This window comes from Eriocheir sinensis, chromosome 38 (genome assembly GCF_024679095.1).
Source record: "Eriocheir sinensis breed Jianghai 21 chromosome 38, ASM2467909v1, whole genome shotgun sequence".
Lineage (NCBI taxonomy): Eukaryota > Metazoa > Arthropoda > Malacostraca > Decapoda > Varunidae > Eriocheir > Eriocheir sinensis.
In genome coordinates, this window is record NC_066546.1 from 2,530,340 (window position 1) to 2,543,724 (window position 13,385).

Below are 13,385 nucleotides of genomic sequence, written 5' to 3' on the forward strand. Positions count from 1 at the left end.
ACTCTTCCACACCTCTCTCAGCACATCATACTTACATGCTCTCATTCTTGCCGCACTTCCCAGACGGCCCACCCATTGATTTACTAGGCTAATCTTCTCATTGTTTGTCCTTTCACATCCGCTCGGACTCATCCATACACCCAGGTACTTGTATGCATCTGTTTGCCCTAGCTCTGTGTCTCCTAGCCTCCAGGTCCTATTTCTCTCATCTTCTGCCCCATTCACAACCATTATCTGACTTTTCTCACTACTATATTCCACTCCAAAATCTCTCCCATACTCATTCACCACTTCTAATAGTTCCTGCAGTTCCTCCGCTGACTCACTCATGACTACCACATCATCTGCATACAGAAGCACACTTACTCTGTCTTCTCCCACTTTTACTCCTGCAGTCTTTCTCCTCATCCTGGCTGCCAACTCCTCAGTGTACAGACTGAAGAGAGTTGGAGACAGGATGCAGCCCTGCCTAACACCTCTTTCACTCCTCACCCACTCTGTCTCTAATGCTCCTAACCTATACCTGGCTCTCGTATCCACATACATGCTCCTAATGATTCGCACTATCTTATCACTCAAACCTACTTTCTCCAGTACCTTGCACATCACCTCCCTGTTCACTCTATCATACGCTTTCTCAATATCAAGAAACCCAAGATACAACGGACTTCCATTCTTCCTTTTCCTCTCCATCATCTCATTTACCACATACATATTGTCCTCTGCCCTCCTGTCTGTGCGAAAACCATTCTGCTCCTCACCCAGCACTCTCTCTCTTTCAATCCACTTACACAGCCTTTCATTCAACACAGCACAGAAAATCTTTCCCACCGTATTTGCCAGGGCTATCGGCCTATAATTCTTCAGCTCTTTCTTACTCTTATGTCCTCCCTTTATCAAAGTCACTCTGCATTCGTTCCATTCCCGAGGCACTCTCTCATTCTCCCATACACAGTTGAACAGCTCAGTCATCCTGTCTATCACCACCTCACCTCCATTCTTATACAATTCATACGGGATCTCATCCAGCCCTGCTGCCTTGCAATTCTTCTGCTTCTTCAAACATACCTCGACTTCCTCTCTGCAAATTCTCTCATTCAGCTCATCCGCATCCTTCCTCTCAAGTGTTACACATTCCTCTCTCACCTCAAAAACTTCACCCAACCCTCCAATCTCTTCCCAGAAACCTTTTATACACTTTCATTCTATCTGTGTCCCTGATATCCTCACCATTTACTTTTAGGCACTCCACGGTTTCACTATCTTACTATCAGTCACACTCTCACCCCTCAAGAATTTATACCATTCACACCCACCTTCTAGGCTTTTTTTCTTTCAGAGCCTCAATCACACTCCTCTCACACCTGACCTTGGCCTCCCTAATCTTCCATTTAGTGACCCTCTGTTGCCTTACATACTCTGACCATGTATTCTGATATTCATTCTCTGCCTCAATGTTTTCATGTCTCTCTTTCCTCAGTCTCCTACAAACCTTATTCAGCCTCTTTCGCTCCTTCCTAGCATCCCTGATCTCCCCATTCTACCATGGCTTGTACTTTCTCTTCCTTCCATTCGTACTCACATACCCAATCCGTCAAGTTGCGGCTCTCCTTACATTTCCTACAAACTCACTACTGGCTCCATCCACGTCATGCACACTTCCATTTATCCAGTCTAATTCCCTCAGGTCTACCTGGAAATCTTCCCATCTAACATCCCTCAACCTTCATTTCTTTCTTTCTCTCTTCACTTCACCTTCATTCCTAGCATACAGGTCACATTCCACCACCGGCATATTGTGATCAGACACCACATCAATCATTCCGTCCTCATCTATCCACATACGAGACACACACTCACGCATTCTCCCATTCACTAACACATAATCCATAGCAGACTCCTGATCCCTCGCACTCCACGTCACACGTCCCTCAGCCATTGTCACATTCAAGTTTTCCAGATTCAATTCATCCACAAACTCATCCAGCATTTCCCCATTCTGGTTCATTCTCTCCCCAAGCACACCCACATGTGCATTCATATCTCCCATGACCATAACTTTCTCTCCGGCATACTCCCTCATAACTTTCCTCACCACACCATACTTCCCTCTGTTCTCCCTCATGGCTCTCTCACCTTCCACCGTCATGTACACCACAATCACTATCAACCTCTCAGACTTACCCTTGGCATTGACACACTCCACTTTCCTTGCTAGCACATCTTCACTGTCTGCACTCATCCCTATATTTACTTCTTCTACTCTGAAACCCTTACTTTTCCTGTGGAGTAGGGTTATGCCTCCTCCCCGTGTATTCTGGTTCTTTCTGCCTTTCCCAATCATAGCAAACACTTCCCCATCCACACGCACGTCATCTCTTAACTGAGTCTCAGTCACACCAACTAGATCAAACTTCCACTCATCCAGCTCTTTACTCATGTCATCCAGCTTACCTGTACCCCATCCTCTCACATTTATACAACCAATGTTCATACAGTTCATACGCTTCACTGCCTGGTTGGTGGTTTCTCTTCCTTGCTCTCTAGCGCCTCAAGCATTCACACACTGGACGGACCTAGCATTCCTCCACTCCCTCAGCCTCCTGCCCATCCTCTCGTGTCCTGACTGGTTCAGGTGGACCCCATCTACGTTGAAGTCCAGCCCTTCCCGTAGCACACCATCCAGATCTACAAAGCTAACATTCCCTCTCTTACCCCTCAGCCACTCCACCTTCAACTGTAGCAGTGCTTCTTGAGTCTAATGTTCGTCCTCTGCCTCACCCTCTCATACCTCTCCCCTTCTCTAGGGTGCCTCATAACCCCAACCACTGCCACTCTCATTCTTACCCTCCACTGCCTTCACTGCTTCTACCACCTCTCTTACCATGTCTTCCATGCCAACATTCTCCAAATCATTCCCACCACCCTGAATGATCAAGAGGCCATCCTTAAACTCTCCTGCCTTCTCCTCAACCTTCCTCCTCACTTCTCCAATCCTGGCACCACTCAAGCTCTCCACACCACTCCCCTCGGCCTTACACCCCAACTGACTCTTAACATTCTTCATCATGCTGTCCCCAACGACACCAATGGGGGGCATACTCTTTATCGACTTCCTCACCTGTGGCCTGTCCTGCTTCTCACACTTTCCACACCCATCCCTACCTCCCCCAACATCCTCGACCTGCACCTCCACTTCCCTGGACTCCACGGTGATCTTGGGGGCAGCAGGCTCACTCGCTGGGGCGGCTTGCACGCTGGTTGTTTGGGCAGCCTTCTCCACCACGTTGCCCTCTGTCTGCACCTCCTTGTCCTCTTTCTTTCGTTTCCATTCCTTCCTGCTCGTGTCGAGGCACACCGTGCACAGGAACACGATCAGGCTATGTTCTAGGATCCGTGAGGCGGTCTTGATGTTAACGCAGGTCTGGTGGGACCACTCCTCACACCCTTCACAGCACAATCTATTGTCACTCACATCCTTCCCACACACACCACAGTCGTCCTTGCCCATCTCTTCTTAGCTCTTAGGTAAAGTGCTCACCAAAATACTGCACAGACGGAAAATCCTCACAAAAACTCCGAGCCGCTCACACACACATCCTTCTTCCGTTTACTTGCTTTGTTTACGTTTGTGTCGGCCATACCATACTATGCTTTAATCAAGTTTAATAAAAAAAAGTTAAAATCCCTCGGGGCTCCCTCCTCCCGCGTACTCCCAGCGCCAGCAGGATAAAATAGATAAAACGTTAAAAGTCTAAAAGTACTAAAAGGCTAAAAGCTAAAATCTCCCGGAGCTCGTTCAGCCCACCGCGTCCACACGCCCTCTCGGCCTGCACAGCCATGGCCCATGGGTGGAAGGAAGAGGGGGATAGACTAGGGCCAATCACAACAAGGGATCCTCCAACTCCAGCCACAGTTATATACTCACCTCATCAAATGTGGGTGCAAGAAGACCAATTGAGGGTCCAACTGTTCCTGTAGGTCCTAGCACCTCATGCAACTGCTCCGAGATGTGAAGGTGTGGATCGAGCTGATGAGAAGGTGTGCAGTAACGTCAGGCAGGCAATCTTCGGAATTGATAAGGCTGGAGAAAAAGGAGATTCTTCCATCTAACTATGAACACAAACACTTGCTGCACGTTAATGTTCTATATCCTCTTTTAAAGCTGACCAGCCACCCAGCAAACATTAAATGTACGGACCATTGTTGGTCAGTATCGGCATTCTGATTTTAACTATATCGGACCGACTACGTAAAATCTGGCAAGCGGTACAGGCCCGATCTAGGTCCGTTACCCTGTAATGCTGACTTGCCTGATGGGCGAGCCTCCCATAATCCAGTTAGCCAGTGGGGTACCTCTTTGGCCGACTGGTAAAGGAGTGGTTCTCCCATTACGCTGGTCTCGTGTTCGATTCCCGGCGCCGGCAAACCTTTCCTTGTCTGGATTAATTTCTCGTGTGTTTCGTTACACGCAGTGATCGTGTGGGAGTGGAGAAAAGAGCGAAAATTCATGGCATTTCATTGGTGGCAGAGCGGTGGGCATCCTCTCCTGTGGTTCTGTTGTGTCACCCCGAGAGGGTAACAGGTAGAGTGATAGCCCATGCTCTCCGAAGTTCATAGACAATGGGAACTCAACACACAGAAATTAATCTAAATGGGAAAGGGGTGACGTGTAATGCTGATTTGCCTGATGGGCGAGCCTCCCATAACCCAATTAGCCAGTGGGGTACCTCTTTGGCCGACTGGTAAAGAAGTGGTTCTCCCGTTACGCTGGTCGCGGGTTCGATCCCCGGCGCCGGCAAACCTTTCCTTGTCTGGATTAATTTCTCGTGTGTTTCGTTACACGCAGTGATCGTGTGGGAGTGGAGAAAAGAGCGAAAATTCATGGCATTTCAACCCGTTTGCACCGCGGTCAGTATCGGCCCAATAAAGGTCCAGCGCCGGGGCGAAGCCGGCAGCCATAATCATGCCGTTATACCCGGCGCTGCCGATATCGGACCACTGCCGTGCCAGAATATATTTTGCTTCGTTTGCCGATATCGGGCCAATACCGAATCTTACTTGTTCACCAGCATATATTTTGCCTCGTTTTCCGATATCGGGCCAATACCGAATCTTATTTGCTTATCCGCATTGCCCCTGTATATCTGCAGTAATATATATATATATATATATATATATATATATATATATATATATATATATATATATATATATATATATATTGTTACGCCACCCCCTACCACACACCATCCACGGGCAGGCAGGTGGCGTGATCCCCACCAGAACAGCCACACGGGCACCAGTCACTCACAGCGGCCCACACAGAACACCGAGGGGAGGAGGGAACGAAGCAGGGCACAAAGGATACACGTTCAACACTAAGTTCTAGTTTAATGACAGGTTCCTCACACAGTACAGCAACTTTCAAGGGCACAGAACAGTTAATCAGGCACAGTACAGGGGCACGGCAGACACGCACACCGGATGCACACAGCTCGCGAGCGGGGCAGCTCAACCCTCACTCAGCCCAGACACGCGTCACACTCAACTGCCCCTCAGCCACCCTTGCTCGCAACCGCCGACTCAGCACTTCCTGCCCGGCGGCCGGTGGCCCCGGGCTCCCCTCTGTCTCTCTTGTCCCAACCACAGATCTGTATAACCTAGATTGGATACGCCTATTTTGTTTACATTGCGCGCCGCGAGCGGGCTTGGCGCCATTTTGAAAGATTGCACCACCAGAATATTAACATGCAAACATGGTAAGGAGCGCACTAAAAACAGCTCCCAAAACCTTAATTCTGGTCCGATTTCAAAAATGTAAAAACCGACACAATCAGGAAAGAGTTCTATCTGGATATCTAACAAATGGCAACTATCATTTGGACATATGCACATATGCAGGGTGTGAATATGAAGGCCAGGGCAAGGAGTTCCAAAGAAACTCTTGTGAATGGCTCATTTTTTCTATTTTGCTCAATTTGATTTTTTTAAATTATATTATGAGGATAGACTGTAGGCCTACTGTATGTGTAGGCTTTCAAAGACAACGACTGTTTTGTAATTGTATACTTTATTTTACATATTTTAGGCTACATAAAAAAGAGGTGGTCACCAAAAATTTAGGCAGGTATAAAATAATATAATATTCATTCCCATTGCTTGACTTGCCCTCACACATTTTACTGTCCCTTAAACAACACCAACTTGTTTAGTTTCTGTCGCACACTCCTGGCCTGGAACTTTTGTGTGTGTAGCCTAGCCACATGATAGTACCTCACATTGAAGTAGATCTTGACCAGCAAACGGACCAAGTCATAACTGTGGTTGTCTATTCCTTGTGCTGTATCCATAACATGCGAGTGCAAACACAGGACATCAGGGTCAACATCTCGTAATACAAGATACTGCAGTCGCACCAGGCTGATCTTTGGGTTTACATACTTCATACTGGAAAGGTCTCTCTGCTTTGATTTATCAGGAAACCTGCAACAGAAAGTTGAACATTTATTTGGTAATTTGCTAAAACTACAGAAAAGTTCCCACTTATAAAACCTCCTCCAGTGGCTGACCATTAGGTCTACCAATCTAACCAAATCTACCCTAACATAACCAATCCTAATATATCCTAAACTATCCAATTCTTACCTAAACCAGTCTATCCTAACCTAAACTAACCAATCCTAACCTAACCTGATCTAACCTAGTCTAACCTGTCTTAACCTATCGTATCCAAACACATTTCCGTATCGATTTTTAGTATTACATTGGTCCTACAAGACCATTATATGCACTCCAGAGTGGTTATTAAGTACTCACAGCAGAAAGAATATAACAGCAAATCTTATTATCCACCTATTTCACCCTATCAGAGAGATCAACATTCCACAAACTCTCTGAACAAAGGGCTGGGAGTGGGAGTGTTCTCTGTTTTACACTCGATTTTCGGGTATTATCATATAAAACTGTGACCAAAATTGACTTACTTATGAAATGAGATTCCTCTACTCTTCGTAACTTTATTTTTGTAGTTCTTGCAGTTAATTACAAAGCACTGGGTGCCTTTTGTTTCTTCTTTCCGCGTTTTCCCCATACAGCTGATGACTGGCGCAACCTTTCAAAATGGCGCCTGTGAATCTCGCCCGCGGTCACGTGATGTCCAATCTAGCGAAGCTAATATATATCTGTGGTCCCAACAAGTAGAGTTGCGCCATGCTGAGCTAACATTGCATCATGCTACAATTTCATCACATTACACATACAATCATTCACATACAGCACATTCGTAACACTATCTCCTCCTTTAAAAGGCAGTCGACCCGGCTGCCCCAACATTCAACAAACAAAACACATGAAATAAATCAAACTAATCAGTCCCCTGGGACATCACTAAAGTCTCTTAACCATCCCGGCCGACGCCTCTCTCGCCGAGGGCGCCGCTGGGATGCGGGCGGTGGCACCCAGAGCCGCGTCGTCGGCCCCAAGTACTTGCTCAGGGTCGTCACTGACATCTGCCGCTTCGCCCGCACCGCCCCTGTTCTCGTTCGCCCCGTGGTCGACCTCTGACACGTCCCCTTCGCTGCTGCTGGGGCTCACGTCCCTCTTACGCCGGTCGTATGTCTCCTTCATTTCATGGCCTGGCCTGCCACCTTGAGCTTGCCCCGTACGCGTCGGTGCACCTCAGCCAGGCTTTCCTGCAGTGCCGCTGCGAAGCCAGAGGTGACGGTGGGCAAGCTCACGTCGGGAGGCCGCCCCGTGGCCAAAACCACCGGTAGCCTGAGCTCCCGGCCGAACATTGAACACAGAAAAATACATGCAGTATACATAAATCAGTCTGTCCTCCACAGTCTCTTCTCGCGCCCCCAAGGGGCTCCGCCTGTCAGCCACGCCGTCGACCAGCCGCCAGTCCTCAGTGGGCTCTTCCACGCCATCCACGTGACGCTCGGGACAGTCGACACCGGCTCCTAGCCTCCACCCTCGGGGCAAGGTGCCCTCGCTCAGCTGTGACTACCTCCCCACGCAGCCATGCTCGAAAACCTCCTGGAAGCAAAGGGCACCACTCCGGTCACCCTCTCCAGCTCCCGTCCGAGGCCACCACGAGTCTTACTGGCCTACGTCAGGTAGTCGAGGCCCAGCAAGCACGGCTCGTCTCGATCGGCGACGTCCATCGGCCGGCGCTCCACAGCGCTGCCTACACCGATACGAGCCTCCACTGGCCCCTCCAGCAGCACACACTACCCCGGGTCAGGCCGCGCCGAGCACTCCTCAGCCCCCGGTGTCCACTGTCACGCGTCGTGGCTACAACCGCTAAGCCTCCCACTGGCAACACGCTGGTCGGGCGGCGACAGCTTACTCAAGGCGGGGCCCGAGGGCGGGAGACGGCTGGAAGTCGACTCCCTTCTCCAGCCCGTCCGCGCTTCCCGCCCGTGCCGCGTCCCTGGACCTGGGACAGGTGCTCAAGCGGTGGCCTGACTGGCCACAGTCCTTACAGCGCGGCTGGAGAGCTACGGGGCTCAGCCGGTCGAGGGAACGCGTCCTTCGCTCCCCCAGGCACCGTCTGCACCTATGCCCCCTCTTGCCACAGCCCCCGCAAGAGCCACGGAGACCCTCCGGGCTCGCCTTCATCGACGCTGCTTTCATCTTCACCTTCGCCATCCGGCCCCGGAAGTCATGGCAGGGCGGGGCGGCCGCCGCTAGGCCGCTGATCGTCGTCAATGCCCCGAACTCCAAGGCCCTCGTCAGCGCGTCGTCGGTCCACGGCAGGGGGTGAGAGTCCTCGCCAGTCTCGTCCCTCAGCGCCCGACAGTCCGCACAGAAGTGCTGCGTGCCGTTCTTCTTCATATCCAGAACGACTGCTGAGGGCCACGGACTGTCTGTCCGCTCCATCACCCCCTGCGCCGCCAGCTCGTTGACGGCGCGCTGCAGTTCCTCCCGCCTGGCCGGCACGACACGTCGGGGCGGGCTCCTGGTGGGCGCACCATTTCCCGTGCTGATGTTGTGCTTCACCAACCCCGTGCAGCCCAGCAGGTCCAATCCACCCCCGCTGAACACGTCCGCGCACCGAGCCAGGGTGTGGCGCACCTTCGTCTGCGCCTCCGTCAGGTGAGCGGCGCTCCGGTGCGCCGAATCCTCCAGGAAGTCGGGCAGCGGCCTCACAGCGGCCGACTCCGCACTCCCCGACGCCTCCTCTTGTTGCTCCACCTCTACACAGGTGCCCAGCTTGGCACCAGCGGGTACTTTCCGAGCCTCGTCGGAGGAGTTAGCCACCAGCACCGTGACTGACTCCTCCCCCGCTCCTTCGAGACTCCCTCCGGCTGCCACACCACCAGGCAGCTGCAGGCCCTCCGTGGACTCCACCGTGCCTTCCGCTGGCATCGCGTCCGACCGGCAACACAGGACCCTGGCCTCCGTCCCCGGGGCAAGGTGCAGTCGCTCCGCCGCGACTACCTCTGCACAGCCGACCTTCGGGAGCAAAGGCGCCTGTCCGCGCAGCCTCTCCAGCTCCCGTCCAAGGTCGGCACAGGCCTCGCCCTGCGGCAGGTAGTCGAGGCCCAGCACGCACGGCTCGTCTCGATCGGCGACGTCCATCGGCCGGCGCTCCACAGCGCTGCCTACGCCGATACGAGCCTCCACTGGGCCCTCAGACTGCACGCAGTGCCCCGTGACGCCACACAGCCTCTGTGGAGTGTCCTGGAGTCGTGTAGCGGCCGGCATGTCAGGCCGCCCCAAGGTCCTCTCGGCGCTCCCCACCAAGCGGCCGGGCCCGTCCACTGAGCCCCGTAGCGCTGTCGTCAGCAGCAGCGCCTTCTCATCCTCGCCCCAGCCCTGGGCAGCAGCTGGCATCTTGAACTGGGCCTTCCACGCCAACTTCCCGTCGTGCCCCGCTGGCTTAAGCCTCCCTGAGCGCGGGGAGGCCGAGGGGCCGCAGAGAGGAGCGGGCGGACCACGTGGGCTGCAAGCCGGCCGGCATGGCGGAGAGGGAGGCGGTGAGAGGCAACGAGGCAGGGTTAATGGGTCCGACTCCAGCACCAGCTGGACCCAAGGGAGCGGCTCCGACTGCTCCGCCTCCTGCAGCCTCCACCGGCTCCGCCACGACGCCACCGGGCTTCAGGGGCCCTTGCCAGGGACCCCACGCGGAGCCCCGCCAGTCCGCCACCCGTGCACCCACCACCAGCACACGTGACGCTTCTTGTTCCTCCCCGCACCACGTTGCCACCTCTCGCTGCTGCCATGGGAGAGAGAGCGGACTACGTGACCTGCGAGCCGGCTGGCATGGAGGAGAGGGAAGGGGTGAGGGAGGCAACGAGGCGGGGGCTCCCCAACCTCCTGCGGCAGCTACTGGTTCCGCCACGACGCTACCAGGCTCCAGGAGTCCTTGCCAGGGGCCCCAGATAGGCCCCTGCAGGACCGCCGCCCCGGCGCTTCCTGCCAGAACTGAGCCTTCTTCCTCCGCGTGCGACGGTGCCACCTCTCGCAGCTGCCTCTCCGCCTCCCTCAGGCCCCGGACCTCGCCTTCCTGGGTCCGCACCTCCTCCAGCCGTTCACTCCTCGCGCTGTCGCAGCCTTGGTCGGTGTACTGCTGGGTTTCCGCCTTCAGGGACGAGAGACTGCTCTGGAGGACCTCGGCAAGATGGCGTGCCTGCTCATGTGCCCTCTCTTCTGCCCTCTGAGCCTGCTCGCGTGCCCTCTCGTCTGCTCTCTGAGCCTGCTCGCGTGCCCTCTCTTCTGCCCTCTGACTCTGAGCCTGCTCGCGAGCCCTCTCTTCTGCCCTCTGAGCCTGCTCGCGTGCCCTCTCGTCTGCCCTCTGATCCAAATCCTGCCTCATACTGGCCAGCATGGCAGCGAACAATTCCATCTGGCCCGGCTTCACCTCACCCGGGTCAGCCTCGGCCTTGCCCGTCTCCTCACCCTCACGGCGACCACTGGCGGACGCCATGACACTCGGCGCGCTTCACTGTTCACTTATCCCCACTCCTTTGACACCAAGTGTTACGCCACCCCCTACCACACACCATCCACGGGCAGGCAGGTGGCGTGAACCGCGTGATCCCCACCAGAACAGCCACACGGGCACCAGTCACTCACAGCGGCCCACACCGAACACCGAGGGGAGGAGGGAACGAAGCAGGGCACAAAGGATACACGTTCAACACTAAGTTCTAGTTTAATGACAGGTTCCTCACACAGTACAGCAACTTTCAAGGGCACAGAACAGTTAATCAGGCACAGTACAGGGGCACGGCAGACACGCACACCGGATGCACACAGCTCGCGAGCGGGGGGCAGCTCAACCCTCACTCAGCCCAGACACGCGTCACACTCAACTGCCCCTCAGCCACCCTTGCTCGCAACCGCCGACTCAGCACTTCCTGCCCGGCGGCCGGTGGCCCCGGGCTCCCCTCTGTCTCTCTTGTCCCAACAAGTAGAGTTGCGCCATGCTGAGCTAACATTGCATCATGCTACAATTTCATCAAATTACACATACAATCATTCACATACAGCACATTCGTAACAATATATATATATATATATATATATATATATATCTATATATATATATATATATATATATATATATATATATATATATATATATATATACACACACACACACACACACACACACACACACACACACACACACACACAAACACGTTTAAAGAGAAACTGGATGAAGCTGCATGGCCAGAGTGGTGGAAGGAAAGAATGAAGAAAAACATGTTTGAGCAATGACATTATCTGTGTTTGTACACTATGGAAGCTAAAAATGTTTTGTATGTTGAAAGGAGTGTTATTGTTTTACAAAAATGTAAACTTTCAGCAATAATATTGGGTGTTTGACTTGGATACAGTAGTGTTTATGTTGTTTTGGGGAGTAACGTAATCAAATTATCTAGCACGATTTGGGCCATATCTTAAATTTGATAGAAACTTGTAAGGAAATGGCCAAAAAAGTTAAAACCTTCTAGAAGACAGTCCAACCAGTGGCAAAAATTAACATTTGAAACCAACGGGAAAACATTGGGCCCCCCCACCTCTATGGGCCTTTATCCAACCCGCCGAAACCGCTTGCCCATGGCCGCCCCTCAGGGCCCCGCACTGGCAGAACTTGACTGCATTAATTTGAGACGCCAGCGTGTACAAAGAACCTATGCCGAATCTGTTTTTCCACCTTTTTTTCTAAAAACAGCTAAGAGGATCAACAAACAGAAGAAAACAAAAGCCCGCCGAGCGCTGCACCAGTATAAAAAAAAGTAAAGAAAGAGAGGCCAGAAGAGAGATCAACCTTGCGGCAAACAACTGTTGGCTCTGCTTGATGACACGCGAGGAACGTAAACAACAAAGTCAAACCCAAACACGACAAAGCTTATAAACAAACTCCTGGATGTTTGGAAAAGTTTGATATATCAGACCACCATACTCCATCTCCTCCTCCTCCTCCTCCTCCTACTACTACTACTACTACTACTACTTTTACTACTACTCACATTTTCACCACCAACACCATTACTACTACTACCACTACTAGGGTAAGGTGGGGTAAGTTTCCCCCCTTAAGAGAGATTGCCTATTGTAGCCACATTTTTTGCAATAGAATTTAAAAAAAAGTTCTGTTGAAAGCTTAGGCTAAGGCCTATCTATGATATATATTATATCCATTCATTATGATTTACACCTTATTATAATGACAATTTAAAAAAAATAATAGAGGGGGCTTCTTACCCCGCATGTGGGGTAAGAAGCCCACTGGGTAGGCCTTTTACCCACTCTGGGTTACAATAATAAAACTCACAGAAAAATAAGGAAAATAGTTTTTCACATTATAAAAAATATAAAATGTATTCCCATTTTGAAAACTATACCCTACAAATCTCTCTTGATGTGAAATATAGGAACACAATCAAATTTGTGTCTCCTAATGAACAGAATGTAAAACTAAACAATTAATTAATTTTCTAAAAGATATCCCCTTCTTTTAGACTAGTAATATTAGACTAGTAATATTAGACTAGCTTCCCTTTCTTCTGAATTTTTGTAACAAAAGGAACATCTACTTTCATGAAAAATATATGGAACTAAATATTCAATTAATTTGATAAAATATGTCCTTTCTTTTGAATATTGATATCTGAAACAGTTAAAAACCCCAACTTCCTTATAGTCTCAAACTCAAAAGTGTTCACCTATGGATGCCTTTCAAAAACTTCAACAAATTCTATTTATAGCAATACTGTAATGCCTAATCAGACTCGCAGTTTTGACATACATACAGATCTAGGCCTACTTAAGTTGTACATTCTGCATGTGGCCAATTTCTTCAACCCCGACATTGGACCCATTTTTCTGAAGGTCTGCTATTAGCAAATAGTTCCCCACACAAAAAA

The 13,385-nt window shown here is 51.1% G+C and overlaps 1 protein-coding gene across 1 annotated transcript; it reads right to left on the reverse strand.

Moving 5' to 3' along the window:
• Positions 1 to 5,228: 5,228 nt before the first annotated feature.
• Positions 5,229 to 10,098, reverse strand: LOC127008538 (uncharacterized). The gene is made up of 2 exons (XM_050880707.1): positions 6,556 to 10,098; positions 5,229 to 6,276 (listed from the first exon to the last, which is right to left on the reverse strand). Exon 1 carries the CDS (start codon positions 9,841 to 9,843, stop codon positions 8,350 to 8,352), a length of 1,494 nt encoding a protein of 497 aa, XP_050736664.1. The 5' UTR covers positions 9,844 to 10,098; the 3' UTR covers positions 5,229 to 6,276; positions 6,556 to 8,349.
• Between the last annotated feature and the right edge of the window lie 3,287 nt (positions 10,099 to 13,385).

What these genes read in the sequence shown, in the direction of transcription:
- LOC127008538 (XM_050880707.1), bottom strand. Translation starts at nt 9,843, where the DNA reads ATGCCAGCTGCTGCCCAGGGCTGGGGCGAGGATGAGAAGGCGCTGCTG.